Here is a 21228-nt window from a genome sequence, read left to right on the forward strand (position 1 = left end):
CAATACTGAGGCGTAGGTGCAGAAACCTTGGTTGGTATTTTCTGCTAAAATAACTAATTTGTTAACAACTTTACAATTGCTGAACCGATTTGTACATGTGACCCCTTAAATGAAAGGTCTGCTCAAGACACGCAACTTTGTGCAACAATAGATCATTCTATATTTTATAGTTTTTGAGAAAATTTATTTTTCGAAAAGCTTCGGACATCTATCGGTTCCGGTGGAACAAGGTACTCGGTAGACGGTTTTGGATGAATTAAAAATGTTCAAAACAACGACATTTTACAGTAGATTCGATTTATTTTAAATTAAAGAAATTTCTTCTAAAGAATCAAAAAAGATTATTTCAAATCTGTTTGCTAACTTTTTGTTATAGTTCTTTGAATTGTAATTAAGTGTTCATTTGTTGTATACTATAATCACACGTAGAAGTTTTGTAAAGTGATGTTACCCACTTGAGGTTGTCTAGTATTGCTATGAGTAGATTTTGCTTCTACACAAATTTCAGGAGAAGATTCCTTCGAGAATGTAATATCCGCACGCGCTGCAGGATCACGTTTACTCATAGTCGATCACAATCTTCCCTCGTAAATGCTTTTGCGCTACGCGCTCGTACGCCTCGGGTATGTTGGCGTACGGGAACACCTTCTCGACCACCGGCAGGAGCTTTCCCTTTTCGACCAAACGCTGCAGGTAGGCAATGCCCTGCGGGGCGGGAACAAAGTACCCCCACTTGACTAGTCCTTTTTGGGCACCGAGTGAGGCCATGTTATTGCGCACCAGACTGGTGGCGTTTTGGATCATGCCCGCGGCGAACCCATCCGTGTCGATGTTCTTCAGGACCGGCGAATTGAAGGTGATATACTGATCGAACTTCCACGGTACTTCGTTGGCATAGTCGGATCCCTTGCCGGCACAGTCGAGGACAATATCGAACCTAGAATCAATACGGTGATAAATGTGAGCATTGTGTGAAAACAATCATTTGCCAACAAATCAACTACCTTCCAACGCTTGCTAGGTTTTGTACATGTGTAGGATCGGTGTAATCGAGCACCACATCCACACCGAGATTGCGCACCATTTGGATAGCATCCGGCGAACAGGTGGCAAACACTTCGACACGCTCCGCTAGGAGCATCTGCACGACAAGCGTCCCAACGCCTCCGGTCGCCCCGAGCACGAGCACTTTTTTTCCTGCTCCACCACCCACGGGAGATATCGCGCCGAGCAAATCTCCCAAGTGGCCCGTTATGTACAAGCCAGACCAAGCCGTAAGGCCCGCGTACAGCACAGCGCTGGCATCGATTTTATTTAAGTCTGCAGGCTTTTTGAACAACTAAAATAGAAGAATGGAACAATTATGGAGAACAACGTCATAACATCATCACGTGCTTGTCGCAATATGTACGTACGCAATACTTTTCCACAGCAACGTATTCAGCATGGCAACCTTGCAAGTGCACCGGTACCACGCCCCACACCTCATCGCCTACTTCCAGCTCCCGACTAGAGATCCCGAGGCCTTTCTGTACAATTTCGCCGCAAAAGTCACGGCCGAGAATAAGAGGAAACTCGATGCCTCCGTCCTTGCAGCGCATCGCGTTCAATACTGATGCTCCGTAGCCATCTGTGTTCACGGTAGGTTATGATTAGAATCCGGTTGTAATACTATCAGGAAACAGGTTTCTCCGCCCGACGGTACTTACTAATCATAGCTACATCGATCGGGTTCACAGAGGACGCTTTCACTTTCACCAGCAACTGCGTGGGGGATTTCAGGATGGGCATTTTAATTCCCTCGTTGAACTGAATCTCCTCTTCCGGCGAACCGTAGGAGTGTATTTGCCATCCGGACATTTTCCTGCAAGCTGCATTTCGTCGTTGCGTTTCTTGCTTCGACGAAGATTCGTGATTCGAGGATGCCATCGTTGCCGTTGCTAGGCTTCGAAAGGTGAATGGTATTTCACGTGAGCCAAGTCGCAGTGCGGCCGTTAGACGAGCACATGTTGCCAGTACCATTTTCTAGAAGCCTTTGCTGGTTTATTTACCACCAATCGGTCCGTTTTCACGGTGCACTTTTGGAATTTTGCAGCGCGTGACGATCGCGGTCTGCTTGTAAACAAAAATAAACTTTGACAAGTTTCGCAATGTTACGGTTGTTCGGGCATGAATGAATGGAAAAGTATCTGGAACGACAGCATTTTGACGGTGAAACATTTCAGCTGATTTCAAAAAGAGTGGTGAGTATCGAATTGTAGCAATTTAAAAAAAATAATTCTTTATTTTTCACATCTACGCTTTAATTCCCTTTTTAGCTATATTTTTAAGTTTTGCCTTAAGCGACACTTGCCTCTTTGCCTGTTTGGCTTCTTTTTTCGATGGGATCTTCACTTTCGGTTTGTTAAGAAATTTGTCCCGCACCGGTTGCTTGGGGGTATTATTCACTTCCGGCACCAGGGTGATCTCGGCAGCCTGGGTGTTGGATCGATTCTTTTTGCGTAGTTTACGGATCTCGGCATTTTTCTGCATTAGTAGTTTAATCCTCTCCTCGGACTTTTTGTTGCCACTTTCCGACAGATCTACGCTTATCTTTCGACCATCCAAGTAAGATCCGTCCAACAGGAATGCTCTCTGCAGCGACAGTAGAGGACTTTCATTAGAAAACGGAACGTTTGGAAGTACATTTGGGAATTACATTACCTGGAAGCCAACCGGATCTAACATTTCGACGAAGGCAAATCCTGACGACCGTCGCTTCGGCATTCGTACGCCTTTCACCCGACCAGCTTTGTCAAAGTGTTGTTCGATTTCTTCTTTCGCGGTGGTAAAGTTTAAATTATTTACCAACAGTACGAAGCGTTTGTTGTTCTTGACCGTATCCAGGATGGCAGCAACTTGCTCGGTGGTGAGCGTAGGTAGGCCTTCGGCGTCTTCGACTTCGCTTTCCTCCGACGAAGATTCCTTTCTGCCTCGGGTACGTTTTTGCAGATTTCGCTCAACTTGCCGAGGCAGCGGGAACAGATTAGCTTTGGAAACCTTTGGTGGCGTAGGCTTTACTTGCCACTCCACTTCATAGTCGGATCCATCGGATTGGTTTCCATTTGCTGCCGGAGCCGCTGGCATTTTGCGCTTTTGCTTTAACATATTTTCGACCGGAACTTTGAACAGATCTACAGAACACGGTGGTAGAAGGACCACAACAACAACAATGCCGCATGGAGTTTTGGCACCCCGTAATCAAGGTGGTAAGGTTTACACAAGGTGCGGTGCCAAAGGATTGGCGATTGTCAACACTGTCCGTGTGTAAGAGGAACGTCAACGAACGTGAGCCTGATTTAGTTTCAAGACCTTTGATTCGAGGGGTCAATCTTGATATTCGGATAAAGAAGTAAAAAGCTACAAATAAATTGTCTATTTTAGCTCCAACAACCGTGTTTGAGGACGAAATCGGTTCACCACCGCTCCATTTCGCCAAACCGTTTCAGTTCAGTGAACAAAAATCTGCTAAATCGGACTGTTTGAAAGCTTGAAACCTCCTTCGTCCTCACGTCAAGCAGTCAAAAGGCAAGCGTCATTGAAGTACATTTTGTTTCCCTAGGCAGCGCTGAAAAAACGGCAGAAAGTAGGTGTTTCTAGTTGCATAGACTGTGTGAAAATAGTGCGTCACAGCCCCCGTGCCCCGCTGGTACGCAGTGTTAAGCGAATCGTCAATAAGATAAAGTTTTCGTGTCTCGCGAACAGGTTCTCAGTCCTGTGACCGAAGCAAAGGCAAGGGGTGACGGTGGTGTGTGGAAAAAGGTGTGTTGACCATCGATCTCCATACCACCCGTGCAGAAGAACGCGAAAAACGCAATCAAAACGAAGCAGCCAGACGTCGGGGTGAAAAACTGCTGCAAAAGTTTACCAGCATATGTTTTCGCCGTGTGGCGAATGAGTTAACGAAGCTGGCGATAGTGCACTTTTGGGACGTTTTTTACGCTACGGTTTCAGTGACCGTGTGTGTTGATGGCTCTGTGATGCGAATAAAATAACAATAAGAGCAGCAGTAGTGAAAAACATGGTGGTACCAAGGAGTAAGAATAAGAAAAAAACAACAAATAACATAGCAGTCTGGGACTCCGCTTGTGACGTACAATGAAATTCCATCACAGTTCTTCGCTGGTCCCTTGTTTGTCTGGATCGGAATATGTGATTTTCGGTGGTTTTGCCCAGGTGCCAGCAGCATTTGCAAAACGAAATGTACCGCGTCTAGAAGATGCGAATGAAAATTTGCGACCAAAGCTTGCGTAGTAAAACGAGGCGTGGGGAGGGTTCTGCACGACGGTTTTGTTCCGCAGCTCCTTTTTTCGTCATTTATTGTGGCACATGGAACCACGGGATGATCTGCATAAGACGCGAAACGGAACATCCGTTCCTTCCTCCGATTGTTTCGCATTGTGTCTTAAGTGTATTGCTAATGAATTAATCATTTTATAAGGACACTAGACAAACTTACAGAAAATAAGGATGTCATACTGTAGCAGATATTTTTCGTGAGAAAAGAAATCCATGTGTGTGTGTGTGTGCGTTTGTGTGCATTAGTATGTGTGTATGTGTGTGTATAAGAAAAGAGAGAGAGAGGGAGAGCGAGAGAGCGAGAGACAACAAAAAGAACGATTCGAAGGGAGAGAAGATCGGAAGAGCGTGAGAAGAAGATAATAATAATTAGTGGAAAGATGCAAAATGTTGAGACCCGAAAGCGACTTGGTCCCCGCGGAGGAGTAGGGTGGAATGAATTTTCGCCTGAAATAATCTCGTGTTGCACAGACGGGGGGAGGAGGAGGAAGAGTGTGTGAAGTTTTTCTTAGGTCTCAGACGACCAGAAGGGAGGTGTGTGAAGGTGGTGGAATTTATATTGCAATGTCGACGCAGCAACAGCCGCGCGGAGGATAAGGTTAATAGTTTAGATCAGAAGCAAAATACCACAGCAAACCTCTCCGCTAATCAGGTTCGTGAGAACAATGAAAACTGGGTGTTAAAAACCTCCTCGAAGCACTCGTGCGCTTGTGTTCGGTGCGCCAAACGCAAGGACTTCCAATGTTTCCCAGGTGCCTGCGACGGGTGTGCCTGTGCATGTGTTGTTGGTGTGTCGCACTTTGGGTCGTATTCGGGAAGATGTTGGAATCGCCTGCGGGTGATGATGGCGATATCAATATCAGGTGCAATTGCAATCTACAATCCTCTCGGACCACTTCATGGGAGCATAGGAAAAAAGAAAACACAGGTCTACTCCTCACTAGCAAGTTGTAATCGATGTTGTTTTTGTTGGTTTATTGTACCGTTGTTGTGTTGTTGTTGGACCGTGACCGTGATAAGGGCATACGTTAATGACGCGTATCCGTGGGAATTGTTGGTATATGTTCGTATAGCTACGCGAAAGAAGAAAGAGAATATGTGTGTGCATCTGTTGGTGTGCTGCGTGTGTGTGTGTGTGTGTCGCTTGACGAGGTGAAGAGGTTTGTTTCAAAGGGGGAGGAAACAGGTAGAGAAAATGGTTTCGAGTGTCGACGGTCGAATGTTTTGAAGGCGAAACAATGGTTCTATGCTAAAGATGTGCTTCAGCCCTGCCCGATTGTTATTATTGTGAACGAACGCACAACTCGGTGAAATAGAAATTGCTCACGAACCAATGCCGTCTTTTGCAGGTTTGGTCCGCAAAAAAGTGTGTCCTTTTGCCAGTTCGCTGTGCGCAAATGTGCGTCGAATGTGTGTCTGTACGTGCTGTTGTGTAGTGCACAACATTAGTGTACGCTCTCGCCCGATGGTTAACCGTGCAAATTTGGGAGTTGTGCAAAACATGATATGAAAAGTATGTGATCTTACAAGAAGATGTCGTGGGACAATTGTATGTGCTAAAGTTACGCCTGGGATGATCGAGCCAAGATTTATTCTGCGCAAGTGAAATGGAAGCATCTATTGGTTGCGTGAAAACTTTGCTGTTTCATGCGTCCAATAAGTGTTGTTATGTATGCATCGTATGTCCAAGACGTACGTTTGTTCAAAGCAAAATGAGCCCCTTAAGCTGTTGTTGCAAAATATGTTCTCAAATGGTCTGTTTCTGTTGTTTACTAATGTAATCCCCTATGTCTACTATGATCCACAGGCACAGGCATATGTTTGCACCGTTCGAGCAACATTAGTGTGCGGTGAGAAGGAAAACTGAAAAAAACAATGGTTCGCAAGTTCTAAGCAAACGCAATCCACGGCTGAGATGCTGCCAGTAGCCCGCTAACAACAGCTGAGAAGGTCTGCGTGCTCATTGTTGTTTACGAAGGGCCCTTACAGGTTGATCATGTTATTTTCCCGTTCCCGTGCGGTAATAATAGTGGCAGTGTTTGGTTGGGACTGAAACCCGCTCCCATGTGAGGCAAACCATGTGAAGGAACACCCAGGTGCGAACCAGGAACGTGTGTGTGTGCGTGTGTTGTGTGTGTGTGTGTGTGCGTGTTGTGTGTATGTGCGCCCGCGGGCAATAATGTAGCACCCCTGAGAGTGATTGTGTGCGTCTAACCCGCCGCATATTCTGTGTGTGCAAAGTGCAAGTTTTGAAGTGGAAAAGAAGAAGAAGAAGAAGAAAACAAGGGAGAAAAGTGCATCCCCCCCATCCAGCCAGATCCGCCGAGAAGTCAGTTCGTGGCTGAATGGAATGTGCGCTGCGGGTTTTCCGACTGGCCGCAACATCAACAACAACAACGCCACGATAGGAAGGTAGTGTTTTTCCATCTGGCAGCAGCGACTGTGAACACTACAAAGGGTGAAGATTCGGAAAGTGCTTTATTCAAGATTCGCCATTTGGAACCCCACAACACACAACAAAACGTCGTGCTGGTTCTAGTTGTTTGTGCATCACGCGAAGTAACTTGCTTTACTCCCGTCGCCCTTAGTAACCAGGAGCGAAAGTAAAGAATTGGTTTCATCACAACTGGGTATTGAAGTTGCGAATGGTGGTTGTTTTCCACCAAACGTACCCCATTCTAGCGGACGGCGAATAAACACACAAGGTTTCTTATAAAAGAGATCCCAACCCCGATACCGACGAATAGACGCACCCTGGAGGTTTCGCTGCACCGACGACGACGCCGACGACTACAACGACAACGGCGACGGTGACACAGCATCCTAAATGCAGCGAAAATCGATCGAACCGAAAAGAAAATAGCACACACAAAAAACCACGGTGAAAACGGTCCCACAGAAACGGAACCATATATGTGTCTGCTGCCCGGGCGAACGCACTGGATCGGTGCCGAAGGCTAAAGTATGTTCTCTGGCAGTTCGCATGTATCGATCACGGATGCGGCTGATTACGACTTCGAGAATGCGGAAAATGCAGCCAAATGGAGGGGCCTGTTCATTACATCGCTGCGGAAGGTAAGTGCATCCTAACCCGGTGCTTTAGTTTCAGACCAATGTTCCAATGTGAGGTTTAATTTGGGGGTGACTCACGCTGTTAATGAGCTTGTATTGAAGAAGAACGCTCAAAACTGCACAGGAAAGAAGCCCTCACAATATTGAGACGTTGGAGTAGTCATGCCTGATTCAAAGGCGCAGAGATGCTGTGAAATCAATGACATAAGGACAATGATCAATAATTTCAACGATGGAATGATCAATAAATTCGTTGACAAAGTAGGACTTGTCAGCCATATCTGGTGTACAAATCGATTTAATCGAATACCTAAAAATCCCACATCGCAGCAACCCTCCTTTTCATAATTTCAGTTGATTTCGGGTGGAGGTTCTTTGGCCGCCACCGAGAATTGTTATTTTGCTCGTAAAATTCCCCACTTCTGACGGGGCCGCAAAGAAAGATCCCATTTGGCGGCATCCAGTCAACCTGTTATCTATGTGTAACCCCCACCCGGAGGCCTTGACCGTTTGCGCGGAACCATACGTGTCTCGTGGCCTCGTTTTATCTTGTCAAACACTACGGTTGGCCCATCGCGTCCAGAAATCCCCGTACGTCCCCGGTGTGCTTGTACTTTCGGGTGACTCACGTGCCGAGAGACGGTGAGTGAGAGCCTCATTTGCCGCGTTGTTATTGATTGGTAACGCGGCGTTCAATCCTTTTCGCCATAAAAAAAAAACTTACTCATTAGGTTGTGGTCACGGTGGGGGATTGTGACATCCGAGCGACATTTTGCCAACCAGCCTCTTTTTTTTTGCGGTTTCCCAAACCCGTTATCACCCGCTTGGGTAATCGCACTTGCCAATAACATGCGAATCCAGCCATGCCCTCCCACCTGGCCCGTTCACAGTCACGCGGGCGGGTTGCTTATCAGCTTGACGGGTGCGATGGTGTATCGTTTCTTTTCGGTGTTTAGGCGGCCAATCATATTATGCACATTTGGGCAGTTTAAGTCACGGATCGATCATCGAATGGCCGGAGAATACGGAAATTTACGCGCCGAAGGGACATTAGAGGGGTTTAGGTTACTTTACCTATAGCAAAGATAAGACTTTGCATCATTTCCCGCTGCTTCGTTATCATGGAGCCTGAATGAAGAGATAATTATTGGTGGGGAAAATCGTATCGTTTGTTCACGGTTCTTCTTGCACAAATAAATCGGATAATGGTTGCATTTTAATCTGAAGATTTAACGGTTCTGGCAACTTGTAAATACAATGCCATTACCAAAAGAAACTATACGATGATCTACGATCCTTTTTTAATTCTTTTGAGAGTTGCACAAAGTCGGCAGAATGGATATGCTTGCCATATAAACTGAGGGATGGGAATTGCTGATGTTATTTAACGGGACCCCTAGTCTAAGATTTAACCTTTCAATTAATCAAGCTACCCTGCTGCCTGACTCACATCGTTTGATTTCGTTCTTTCACTCAGGTGCTGGAGCAGGTCCACCCATCGTTGCAGGCCAAGGAGGACGCGCTGCTGTACGTCGAGAGCCTCTGCCTGCGACTGTTAGCGACACTGTGTGCGAAGCCACCGCCGCACACGGTTATGGTAAGTAAAATCGATTCTGGGGGCAAGTTGTGTAAAGTGCATAAGCGAATTTAAAAAAGGGAAATACCTCCCTATGCCCATAGCGGAAAGCATAATTGGTAGCGGGTGCTTTTAAGTAGATAAATTCAATTAAATGGCAGTGAATGGGTGGGAGGGTAGGAAACCCGGAACCCATGTTTGTCCAGGATGTTCGCCAAAGTGCACAGGGAGGTTTCCAGTAGTTTTCTTAATTGACGTATCCTACAATAGATTTTTTTTATGATTCGAGAAAGAGGGGCTGCTGTTCAATTTGCTTCGTTTCTATTTGAAACATTAGGTAGTTAAATATTCTACTAATTTGTTGTTCTATTTTAGGACGTGGAGGAACGTATCAGTCGCACCTTCCCGAACCCGATCGATAGGTGGGCGCTAGGAGAGGCGCGCGAGACGATAGACAAGTCGAAGAAGAAGAAACCAGTCCTACCAGTTGATCGTGTGCATACGCTGCTGCAGAAGGTAAACTACACCGGAATGGAGGTTGCATTCTTACGATTTTTAGGCAATCAGTTCAACAACCACTTTCTTTCCACCGTGTCTTTGCTGCAGGAGGTGCTGCAGTACAAAATCGACAGTTCCGTTTCGCTGTTTCTGGTGGCCGTTCTGGAGTACATATCTGCCGACATCCTGAAGCTGGCCGGGTACTATGTGAAGAACATACGCCACATCGAGATAACCCGCGAGGACATTGAGGTTGCCATGTGCGCCGACAAGGTTTGCCCGCTTTTTTTTTTAAATTTCTTCCGTGTTCTCCGATGTAGTGTCGCCCCCCCATTCAGAACCCTCTCTTCCTTCTTCTATTGCTGTTCCTCTGCTCAGTGTTGTTTGCTTTTCCGTTTGTTCTTGCCCCATTTTCTCTTTTTCCATTCCTTCTTTCACTCTTTTGGATTTTTTATTTTTGTCATTTTATTATCATGTTTTGAGAGTTTATTTTGGTTTCTGTCAATGATTAAAACTAAACACATTCCTGGCGAGATGGGTATGAATTTGTTTGAGTTTCGATTTTGAATATTCTGTTTTGACTTTATATTGTTCATTGTTGGGTGCTGCAATTCAATAGTTTAACAATTAACCCCAATCAAACTACTGGTAACACAGTAAAAAAAATGGTTCATTACAAAATAACATAACAACATTTGAAAGAACACGTCGTGTTGCATTTACGTACTTTTCGTTTGCTAGTTTTTTTTTCTAAATTTTTGTTTAAATCATCCTACTTCTCTTTCTCTAACTATGAAGTTTGAAAATATATCATAAAGTCCAAAATGAATTGAAATTTAGGAGCCCCAAACATTGATATGGCTCAATACTGTGGTGTTTGAGAAGAAATCTAGCGTTGGTGTCGAACAGTCATCAATTATAAGCAATGTTGTTATGCCTTGTGTTTGTTGTTCTGGCTTTGGTTGTGCTTATATTTGTACATAATTTGTTCACCGACTTTGTTTTAACTCTTTTAACGTTCCTCTTAGCAATTTCAACTAACCTGGTTACTTAGGCGTAATTACATACAGTTTTTGTTTGATGCTACAGAGAACGAGATAAGAAGTAATTCTTGTCACGCGCACGTTTGCTAGCATCAAGGATTGATCGTCCATTTCAGTGCTCTTAAACTATAAACATATTTTACGCGACAGCTTTCAACCGTTCAGACCGTTAATGTTTGGATTCCTTTAGCATAGTGCCAGCCTCTAGTGTGCGATTAAAAAGTTTTCAGCTGAAGTAATAGAATGTGTTGATTATTTTTATTTATGCTCATACATTTTTGGCTACTCGAATTGATCTTCTGTTTGGGATTTGATACAATTTACGTTTACCGATTAGTTATTATTTGAAAACGATTTCATAGCGGAATTTTTCTCGTTCTTTGACTTTTGTTATGTTCAATCTGTTACTATCACTTTCTGTCCATCCTGAACTATAGTTTTTCTTACATTACCGATCCAAACAATTTGGTTTGTTAAACCAATTCTTTCCAAATAAATTAAAACATGAATCAATTTACTCTCTCTCTCTCTCAGTTACTATATGTCGCAAACTGTTATTTTATGTTTTTTTTTCATGCTCTCCCAACAAATCAAAACAAAAAACAAACAAAAAACCAAAACTTCAACTCTTCACACAAAAAACTACCGTACAAAACGATTCTTTGAATCGTTCTGTTCCGATCACAATCCAATACCAAAACCAAAAAAATCAATTCTGCAAATACGAAAGGTGGTACGTAGATTGTTTCATTGCTTCTTAATATAATAAAATTCAAACTCCATTTAGAATTTCCTTCCATACCATGTTCAGAGTCGTCCTCCCCCATATTGGACCGTGTCACTTTCGGGTGTTCCAATGAAAATCTCCCCTCCGTTTGTCCCGCTTCCTTCGGCCAAAGCGATACCCTCAGAACGGCGACACTGTTTGTGTCGGTCTCGACTGTGGAATGCGTCCTTTCTGAGATATCCTTTGGCATCACCACCCCTCTCGATCGAAACGTACAACTATTGTTCTCATGCCTTCCTGTTGTCCGTTTGATTTGGCCCATGCCATTTGCTCGGCATTCTTTCCATACAAGTAGTGTTGATATAGTGTCCAACATTCGTCTCTGTAGTACAATCTGAGCCTATTTATTTTTCTGCCGTTTTATTTCTTCCACATCTACTAAATGTTTGTTTTGTTGTATCTCATTGCTGTCGGTTTGACTTTATGTTTCTTATGTTGCGTTTTGTTTCACGTTTTATTGAAATTTCAATTCAATGGAACCTCCCTATTTCGAACGTACACAGACTGTTCGTTTGATGGAGTCACTAGTGTGCATCCATTTCACACCATCGTGATTGAGATTAACAGTGGAATATTTCTAGATCCTTTTATTTATTATTTTATTTTTTGCTATCTAGCGAGTAGTTCTTCTCTGTTGTAGATTTATCTTACACCGACCATAAATGCCTCACCCACACTCTAATCTTGCTGTGCTACCTGGTTGACGATTGGTTGTTTGTTTCGATTTTCTATTGGTTTGTTCTTGGTTACTTTGTTTGACTATGTATAATTTAACTCTGTAATTTAACTCTGTGGAATGTGTCTTGACTAATTTGTTTTCATTTTGTGTTTTGTTCATCCTTTCTCTCCATTGTTATGGTACCTGTTTAATTTTAAATCTTTATGAACAATGAATATGTAACATTTCTCATTCATGTTGTTCATCTTTTGCTTTGCATATTTCTTCGATTGCATTTGTTGTGAATGCTTTACTGCGCATACGCTTAAGTGATGATTTAGGCCAAGCGGCATATGATAGTGTTAAGGCTATTTTAATTGGTAATTAAGGAGAAATCGGTCTTATGAGTATAATAGTTTCTGGAATGAGTTAGATGAAGTTTTTGAGGAATGATTTGAACGTAGTTTTAAATTGTGTTTTTTTTGTGTTTTCATGTTGGTTATGACTGTAATTCACAATACGTATACCATGAATAACCTTTTCCCGTGCTCCACCGTCCTAAATATGTACCTCCTGTTGTAAAGTATGAAAGATTCAGCCAAATTTAGACATACAATTCCTGTCCTCCTTCGTACAATGCATTTTATTTTTGTTACCGAGGTTATTAATTCACTATTGTTTCTTTTTCTTCGGACGGTGGTCTGCAGGTACTGATGGACATGTTCTATCAGGGTGAAAGTTCGAACTCGATGGCACCGAGCCCGCTACCACCGACGCCACGTGCCAGCCTCAGCTACGAGGAAGTCGTGAAGGAGTTGATCCACGACGAGAAACAGTATCAACGGGATCTGCACATGATCATCCGAGTATTCCGAGAGGAGTTAGTTAAGATAGTTAAGGATCCAAAAGTAAGTAGTATAGTAGGTTTGGTAAGGGTTTTTCGGTCATACTAAATGAGTTGTTTTCGCTACGTCTCGTGTTTGTGTAGGAGCTGGATTTAATATTTTCCAACATAATAGACATTTACGAAGTGTCGGTAACGTTGCTGGGATCGCTGGAGGATGTGATAGAAATGTCCCAGGAGCAGACACCGCCGTGTATTGGTAGTTGTTTTGAGGGTAAGATATCACACCACTGCCAAACGAATGACCTTAACCACCATCTAATACGTGTGTACACTTAATTGTCCATCCTCAGAATTGGCGGAAGCGGCTGAGTTCGATGTGTACGCAAAGTACGCAAAGGATATTACCTCGGTGGCAGCGAAGGAAGCGCTGGCAAACCTACTGGCACGACCGGAAGTAGTGGGTATCGTTCCGGATTGTTTTTGCCTACGCGCATATGGTAGAAGCTGGAACTAAACTTGGTGTTCTTTTGTCGCTGTCTCTCTCTTTTTTTTCAGGCCAGTTCACTGATGTCAGCTGGACACGGTTTCAAGGAGGCGGTCAAATTTTACCTACCAAAACTACTTTTAGGGCCCATCGGGCATGCACAGTTATATTTGGACTACATTAAGGTTTTACTACAGCTGAGCCCCTCCCAGGAGGACAAAGAGAGCTTCGAGCAGGTGCAGGGCCTGTTGAAACCGCTCCAGTGTGAGCTGCAGAGTATTTCGTCGCTGCTGCCGAAGTGAGTGTTCGAGTGTGTTCCTAAATGCGTGTGTTCCTATTGAAACGTGCGTTTATCTTTCCCACGTTTCCCCAGGGAATACTTCACCAGAGTGAACAGTCGGGCGCGGCGGCAATCGGCGATCGAAAAGACGCGCGATTTGCAGAACACGGTCGAGCACTGGGACAAGGATGTCGGTCAGTGCTGCAACGAGTTCATCCGCGAGGACACACTGGCGAAGCTGAGCTCCGGCAAGCGGCAGACGGAGCGCAAGGTGTTTCTGTTCGATGGTCTGCTGGTGCTGTGCAAGGCACGGAGGCAGATCGTACCCGGAAACAACTACGATTACCGCCAGAAGGAGCGTTTCTTCATGCGTAAGGTGGAGATCATCGACCGGCCCGACACGGACGAGCTGAAGCATGCGTTCGAGATTTCGCCGCGCGAACAGCAGAGCGTGGTACTGATCACGAAGAACGCCCAGCACAAGAACGACTGGATGGCGGACCTGATCATGTTGAACACGAAGTCGATGCTGGAGCGCATCCTCGACAGTATTCTCCTCGACATCGAGAAGAAGCACCCGCTGAAGCTACCCAGCCCGGGGATCTACAAGTTCGCGGTACCGGACAGTCCCTCGAACATTGTGCTGGAGGAGCGTGAGGGTACGGGCGTACCACTGATCAAGGGGGCCACGCTGTGCAAGCTGATCGAGCGACTGACCTACCACATCTATGCGGATCCAATGTTCGTGCGCACCTTCCTGACCACGTACCGGTCGTTCTGTTCGCCGAAGGAATTGTTGCAGCTGCTGGTGGAACGATTCGACATACCGGATCCGGGGGTTGTGTACGATCCGGCCAACGACAAGGATGGGCTGGGCAGTGACACGGACAAATTCCACAAGAACTCGCAGCGGGAGGACTGGAAGCGATACAAAAAGGAATACGTCCAACCGGTACAGTTTCGCGTGCTGAACGTGCTGCGGCACTGGGTGGATCATCATTTTTACGACTTTGAGCGAGACTTGGAGCTGCTCGAGTCACTGGAACGGTTCCTCGACACGGTACGAGGCAAATCGATGCGCAAGTGGGTCGATTCGGTGATGAAGATCGTGCAACGGAAGGTATGTTTTGTCATCCATGGCGTGTTCCGGACGAGATGTGTAATTGAATGCTTCTTCCCTTTTCCTTTTTTGCTTTCGGCAGAACGATAGTGAAGATAATCACCGACAGATAACGTTTGCGTTCGGCCACAGTCCACCGGCGATCGAGCATCATCTGCCGTTGAACAGTGAGAACGAGTTCAATCTGCTTATGTTGCATCCCCTCGAGCTGGCACGTCAGTTGACATTGTTGGAGTTTGAGATGTACAAAAATGTATGTAGATAGTTCTCCCCCCGAAGGGTGCGTGGACGTAAATCTCAACTAACATCCATCACTCGCTACCTTTACAGGTCAAACCATCCGAACTGGTCGGTTCGGTGTGGACGGGGAAAGACAAGGAAACAACTAGTCCCAATTTGTTGCGAATTATGCATCACACCACGAATGTAAGTAAAACGAAATGCTGTTATTTAGTGTTGTGGCTCCAATGTTCTGTTTTGAATCGTCCCGGTCGCAATAGTTCACCCGCTGGATCGAGAAGTCGATCATTGAGGCGGAAAACTTCGATGAGCGCGTAGCGATGGCGAGCCGCGCGATCGAGGTGATGATGGTGCTGCAGGATCTGAACAACTTTAACGGCGTGCTGTCGATCGTGTCCGCCTTCCAAGGGGCCGCCGTCCACCGGCTGCGGTTGACGCTGGAGGAAATCCCCAAGCGCCATCAGCAGGTGCTGGCCGAGTGCCGGGAGCTAAACAATTCGCACTTCAAAAAGTACCAGGAGAAGCTGCGCTCCATCAATCCACCGTGCGTGCCATTTTTCGGAATGTATCTGACCAACATCCTGCACATCGAGGAGGGCAACCCGGACTTTCTGCCGAACACGGAGCTGATTAACTTCTCGAAGCGGCGACGTGTGGCCGAGATTACGGGCGAGATTCAGCAGTATCAGAACCAGCCGTACTGCCTGAAGGTGGATCCTAACATAAGGGTAAGTGTGCTGGGCCCCGTATTACAAGCACTGTTGTGCGTACTATTCTAATCGAATTGTTTTACCCGCATATAGCATTTCCTAGAAAATTTAGATCCTTTCAAAGGAATGAGCATCACGGAAATACAGAACTATCTGTATGACGAAAGCAAGCGGATAGAGCCGAAAAACTGTCGTCAGCCTTTAAAATGTGTTAGTATTTGGGTGATGTGGTGGGGATCATTTTTTATGTATTCCACTTTGCTTACTGTGCACTTTCTTTCATTTGCCCCTTTAAAGCCCCGCAAATGGCCAGACATCTCGTTGAAGTCACCCGGTATCAAGCCATCGTCGCGGCGCAACAATAGCTCCGCGAACTCTTCGATGACGCTACCGGGTACGTTGCCGTACAGCAAGACCTCGTTGCTTACGAACAGCGACACCGGCGAACAGTCGCCTCCGGCATCGTCGTCCTCGTCCGTGCACGATTATTCCATCTTCGCGTCGGTCAACATACACTCCACGTCCGGGGCGTCCTCCCTTTCCTCGCTGTACTACCAGCAGCAACAGCAGAATCAACATCCCGGGCTGCATCATGGCCAGCAAGCGTACGCCCATGCAGTCCAGTATCCGCTGCAGAGTTCCTCACATCATTACGGTTTCTATCAGGGGCATCCGGGTGGGAGCACGACACTCGGTCCCGGGTCCGGCTCGTCCGGCTCGGCCCATTATCACAGCGCGCACCATCACCACAGCCAAGGGCATCATAATCATCATCATCATCATCACCAACAGCAGCACCATCATCACCATCATCCCACCTTCTCGCAGTCGATCGCAAACCTCACGACGGCCGGCGGGGACAGCCAGATGGCCCCGGAGATACCGCGCCGCTCGGACAGTATTATACTGACCGGCACGAACGCCGCGAACCATCTGATAGCCGGCAGCCTGTCCGAGGGCAGCGGCAGCTACAACGGTGGAAAGCACCTGTCCACATCGTACTATCCTTCGGCCTCGCTGTCGACGCTCTCGTCGTCGCTCGCTTCCTCCTCTGTGGTGGGTGGTGGATCGGTTGTAGGCGGAAGTGCCGGTGTCGGTGCGTCAACCTACTCGATCGGAGGCAGTCTGTACAGCGGTTCCAGTAGCGAAGGTAAGGCACTGTAACTAGTGTTGTGCTTCATAGAGACTGTTGTCTAGCTACGGCATCTGTTTGACTAAATCTTTGAATCTCTTCCCTCTTCTAATCATGGTTCTCCTTCTCTTTGCTAGCATCCGGCTATGGTACGGCCAGCTCAGTCACGTCATCTTCAGCGGCCAGTATTGTTTCAATGTCGCACAACGATGGCGTGACGCAACTGCAGCAACCGCCACTACCAGGCACCGCAGCCGGTCATCCTCCGGACATTCCACCGGCGATCAGCCCCCGGACGGATAAGTCGCAACCGTTGCCTCCACCTCCGCCACCACCGCTGCATGGCACGGGTGCGGGCAGCAACACGAGCAGCACCAGCAGTAACAGCACTGGCACGATCGTGGCCAACACGACAACCGTGACGACCGCCATCGCCAACAGTACTAGCAGTAATTTTAGTCATAGTGCATCCTATGCTATCAAGTAAGTAGCGGGAAGAAAGTGTTTTCAAACGAATGAGCTTTTGGTGACTAATTGAAATGTTTTCGACAGAAATCAAAACTGTGATTCCTCCTACACCGCCGGCACCACCGCCCCTGGTGGGATGGCATGCAATTCCATCGGTAGCGGCAGCACTGGGGTAGTGCCGCCGCCGCCGCCCCCACTTTCCAACAACTCCAGCGCCGGTCGACCGTCGTCCTGCGAGAACTCGCCCATCTATCCTTCCAGTCCGAAGATCCATCTATCGTACAACCACTCCGGTGGCGGTGGCGGTGCGCTTCCCTCCACGGAAACGACGCCTGCTGCACCCTGTCCGCATCATAAACATTGTCAACACCACGCACAGCACCATTCGGCAGCGACCGATGGCAGTGGTTTCACGTGGCAGCCATATTCCTCTTCCCCTGGGCAGCAGCATCAGCAAGGTGATAGCATCGGGGCCGCGTCCCCTTGTCAGGCCTGCGGCAACGCGTGTCATTTGTGCAATAGTAATTGCGACGTCGGTGGTGGTGGAGGAGGAGGTGCAGGACTGCCGAATAATGCCGACCTGGGCCCCATACCGCACTCACCGCACGTCAACGTACCAAATACACACAACGTTCTACCACCCTTGCCGCCTCCACTACCTCCTAGGGTTAAACGAAAAGAATCTTCCACGGAGTCGTCCCAGTCGTCTCAGATACGGCAAGCACCGGATGCACCGACGGTAGGTGGAATTTGTGTGCCTGAAGCAAACCTACTCTAATCCATGTTCGTTGTGTCCGCCTGATACGATTTTAGCTACCACCGAGAGACGCTAGTCCACCACCGTTACCGCCGCGGACGCACACACAATCCCACTATCAGTTTGGCGTTGCCAGTCAGGGTGGATCGACCGTGCTCCTCAACTACACGCAACCACCGTCGGCCAATCATCCGGGTGCCGGCGGTAGCTACACGATGGATCCTGCCGGTTGGAACCATCATTCCTCATTCCGTATGGTACGTTTGGTATTTGGGGACTAAGGAAATCTTTTAAGCGGTTGAAGAGAAGGCCAATAAATGACGATTTTTTGCAGTAAATTTAAGAACATTTTTGTTCATGTTTGCATACCAATATTCGGATAAATTTGACAGTAATGTGTTAGATATCAGAGATCAGAAGAGAGTGCTACGATACAAAAAAAAAACTTAAACTAGCCTGCTGCGTTGGTAAAAAATTGCACGGTTGAAACGCAGTCAAGAAACGCCTACTCGAACCTACTTGTTGCAAATTTACACAATTCAAACCTGCCGTTGCGTTCTGAACAGTAACGTTGCCGAACCATGAGAGCGATCTGTCTTGAAGTGTCCGTCCGGTTTAAAAAATATTAATCCAAATTATTCCCTCACAGAAGGATGAATCTACATCGTCGTCATCGTCCTCGTCGACGCTGACGCGAGACAACTTAAACCAGCACAACCATCATCAGCAGGTGGCCGGCGGTAGCGGTAACCACAGCAGCAACACTAGCAGCAGTATCGAGCAGCGATTGTTGATGCTGCCGCACACCAGCACCATCATGATGCGCCGCAACTCGGCGATGGATCGTGCATCGAAAGAGAACATTCCCAACCTGGCCACCTCGAGTTCGCTGTCGTCCGGGCTGTCGGCGATCGTCGTCGGCGGTGGCGGTGGAACGCCCGGTAGCGGTGCCGCCATGACGCCGGGCCCTCCTGCTATCCCTTCGGCGAATCCTGGCGGCGGTTCGGTCGGCAACAGTCCGTCGGCAGTGAAGAATAAATCGGTACAAAATTCGCCCATCTCGTCGGCAGGAGGCCAGCCGACCCAGCAGCAGCAGCAGCAGCAGCAATCGCATCAGCCGCAACTGCAAGGAAACGTTCTCTGTCGTAGGGCGAGGTAACTATGATCCCAACCGCTCGTACGAATTTGAAGCGATCGTTGTGATTTAATGGCATATTTTTTTACTCTATTTAATCCAACTTCAGTACCAATATTTCACCCCGTTTTTCGCCCGGTGAAACGACACCGAAGCTACCGCCAAAACCGAAACAATCCAATCTGAATTCAGGTAAAGAGCAGTTGCACGCTAAACAACCCAAACTCACCCAAGGACAGGAATAAGACAGTTTTCGATTCCTTTCGTTTCAGATCGTACAATGTTCCCGTATCCTAGCACCAACTGACCCAACGGAGGCCCCGGTTGCTGTGGACGCTACTTTTTACGCTAACCCTTGGACAGTGCTCAGCTGCAGTGGAATGCTTTTGGTAGCCTTCAGCACATAAGCCATATGTTACGGAACGTAATAATCAGCAAAACGGCACGAACGGCGAGACAACAGCAGAAAAAACAGCCCAAACGCACAGTGAGATGATGGTAATCGATCTTTGTTGTTGATGATTGTTAGATGTGTTTTTGACGAGGAGGTTGACGGAAGCTTGTTTCCTAAAGATTGTACCAAGCAGTTTTGACACTTGTAACATATACGCTAGGCAGTTTCGGTTCCGAGTCGAGAAGGCGTAAAACCGGAAAGTGCAGAAAAAGAATCAATGTTTGGAAGAGATAATGGGTTTGTCCCTTGGTATTTCGGAACAACAGCACCCACACTCTTCGGTTCGACAGTTGAGTACCGGGTGGAAGGTTGCACGGAGATTCGCTGTACTGTTCCTCTAGTTTTGTGCTTCGTGTACATGTGCGTGTTTCTCTTTGTCTAAAAAACTAGAAGCTAGAAAGCAGCGGACGCAACGCAGGAAGGTTGTAGGAAACGAATCAGTGCCATATGACGCAAATTTTTGTTGTTTGTTTGATAATCGCGATGGAGATAAGATGGGTGCAGCATCCGGAGAGTGTCTGGGGCGGGGAAGAATTAACGATTTTTTAATTTGATTATAATAATTTTAATTATCTTGCTTTGATGCTTTTTATTCAACCGACAATACCACCAACAAAGGAAGGATAATTCTAGTGATTTTGTTTTAAATATAAGAAGCAGTATAGGCCGGAATTTCTGGTAAAAAAGATACGCAATCGTATTGTTTTAAGTCGCATACATCGAGCGTTCGATAGTTTCCTCCGTGTTATGCTATGAAATGAAGTACAATATGCGAATAGAAAATATGTTACATTGGGAAGACCAACGGTATATATATATAGTTCTGTCTTTCGTTCTTAACATCTTTCTCTCTGAGTCCCGATGCAGTAGAGCTCTTGCTTATTTAGTATTTGTCTTCCTTTCGGTGATTCGTTCCTCTTCCGGCCAGACACTCGAGTCCGATGCTGCACCTAGCATGAAGTGGTGTAGCAGGGTTTACTGCAGCCGATTTGGATGGAAAGGATACTAAAAACACAAACAAAAAAAAACGAATAACACCTTGCGTGCGGTTGACTTGTGGTCCGTTAAAGGGACTGTGAACCCGATCAGACATATTTGTATTACAACGGTACAGCCGAAAGCAAAGCTAAATCATTTAATTGTTGTGCATTGTAGATGTTTTATACGGAAACTAATGAAACAAACGAAAGAGGGGGAAGAAAAAAACACACACAAATATAACGCAAGCGGAACAATATGTGGTGGTTGTGAAGGTGTGTAGATACGCTTTGGTGCGGTAGGTTTTGTTTTTTGGATTCCCCGAAAGGAGGGAAAGTGGATGAAAGAAAGAAGCCCCTAAAAGGATCTCCAAACCCCGCAGCAAGCACACGCAAAAGAACGGAGCAAACGTGAAGTCTTTAGGAAAAAGGATAGTTTAATTTGATTGAACAGTCGGGGATGAAAAGAAAAGACACAAAAAGTTGACGAACAACATGAAAACAAGCGTCAATATAAACGAACAAGGAGATGTAAAAAGGAAAGAAAGCAACAATAATAATAAAAAATACACATAAAATGAATGTTACTACCAATGTAAGCTTTTGTTGACGTACGTTATCTACACCATCATCGATGCACACGTACACACAC

The 21228-nt window shown here is 46.4% G+C and overlaps 3 protein-coding genes across 3 annotated transcripts; 1 reads left to right on the top strand and 2 right to left on the bottom strand.

Moving 5' to 3' along the window:
* Positions 1-296: 296 nt before the first annotated feature.
* On the bottom strand, positions 297-2104 carry LOC131266126 (reticulon-4-interacting protein 1 homolog, mitochondrial-like). Its single transcript, XM_058268494.1, has 4 exons — positions 1710-2104; positions 1416-1630; positions 1005-1339; positions 297-937 (listed from the first exon to the last, which is right to left on the bottom strand). Exons 1-4 carry the CDS (start codon positions 2020-2022, stop codon positions 559-561), a joined length of 1242 nt encoding a protein of 413 aa, XP_058124477.1. The 5' UTR covers positions 2023-2104; the 3' UTR covers positions 297-558.
* Positions 2105-2261: 157 nt separating this feature from the next.
* On the bottom strand, positions 2262-3218 carry LOC131266139 (uncharacterized). Its single transcript, XM_058268505.1, has 2 exons — positions 2704-3218; positions 2262-2634 (listed from the first exon to the last, which is right to left on the bottom strand). The coding sequence occupies exons 1-2, from the start codon at positions 3145-3147 to the stop codon at positions 2296-2298; spliced, it is 783 nt and encodes a 260-aa protein (XP_058124488.1). The 5' UTR covers positions 3148-3218; the 3' UTR covers positions 2262-2295.
* A 188-nt stretch (positions 3219-3406) lies between these two features.
* LOC131266114 (protein son of sevenless) lies at positions 3407-20733 on the top strand. The gene is made up of 21 exons (XM_058268475.1): positions 3407-3625; positions 6146-7413; positions 8888-9007; positions 9362-9502; positions 9593-9757; positions 12680-12880; positions 12961-13090; positions 13170-13276; positions 13375-13601; positions 13677-14703; positions 14786-14956; positions 15034-15129; positions 15204-15671; positions 15747-15863; positions 15951-16803; positions 16923-17268; positions 17338-17992; positions 18067-18267; positions 18660-19165; positions 19255-19337; positions 19418-20733. Exons 2-21 carry the CDS (start codon positions 7303-7305, stop codon positions 19450-19452), a joined length of 5760 nt encoding a protein of 1919 aa, XP_058124458.1. The 5' UTR covers positions 3407-3625; positions 6146-7302; the 3' UTR covers positions 19453-20733.
* Positions 20734-21228: the final 495 nt, after the last annotated feature.

This window comes from Anopheles coustani, chromosome 2, assembly GCF_943734705.1.
Source record: "Anopheles coustani chromosome 2, idAnoCousDA_361_x.2, whole genome shotgun sequence".
Taxonomy (NCBI): Eukaryota; Metazoa; Arthropoda; class Insecta; order Diptera; family Culicidae; genus Anopheles; species Anopheles coustani.

Coding starts and splice junctions, on each gene's coding strand:
- LOC131266126 (XM_058268494.1), bottom strand. CDS start 2,022: ATGGTACTGGCAACATGTGCTCGTCTAACGGCCGCACTGCGACTTGGC. Junction 1,340..1,415: donor TTGCTGTGGAAAAGTATTGC/GTACGTACATAT, acceptor CTTCTATTTTAG/TTGTTCAAAAAGCCTGCAGA. Junction 938..1,004: donor AACCTAGCAAGCGTTGGAAG/GTAGTTGATTTG, acceptor TATTGATTCTAG/GTTCGATATTGTCCTCGACT.
- LOC131266114 (XM_058268475.1), top strand. CDS start 7,303: ATGTTCTCTGGCAGTTCGCATGTATCGATCACGGATGCGGCTGATTAC. Junction 15,130..15,203: donor TTATGCATCACACCACGAAT/GTAAGTAAAACG, acceptor CGGTCGCAATAG/TTCACCCGCTGGATCGAGAA. Junction 15,672..15,746: donor AGGTGGATCCTAACATAAGG/GTAAGTGTGCTG, acceptor ACCCGCATATAG/CATTTCCTAGAAAATTTAGA.
- LOC131266139 (XM_058268505.1), bottom strand. CDS start 3,147: ATGTTAAAGCAAAAGCGCAAAATGCCAGCGGCTCCGGCAGCAAATGGA. Junction 2,635..2,703: donor TAGATCCGGTTGGCTTCCAG/GTAATGTAATTC, acceptor CTGTCGCTGCAG/AGAGCATTCCTGTTGGACGG.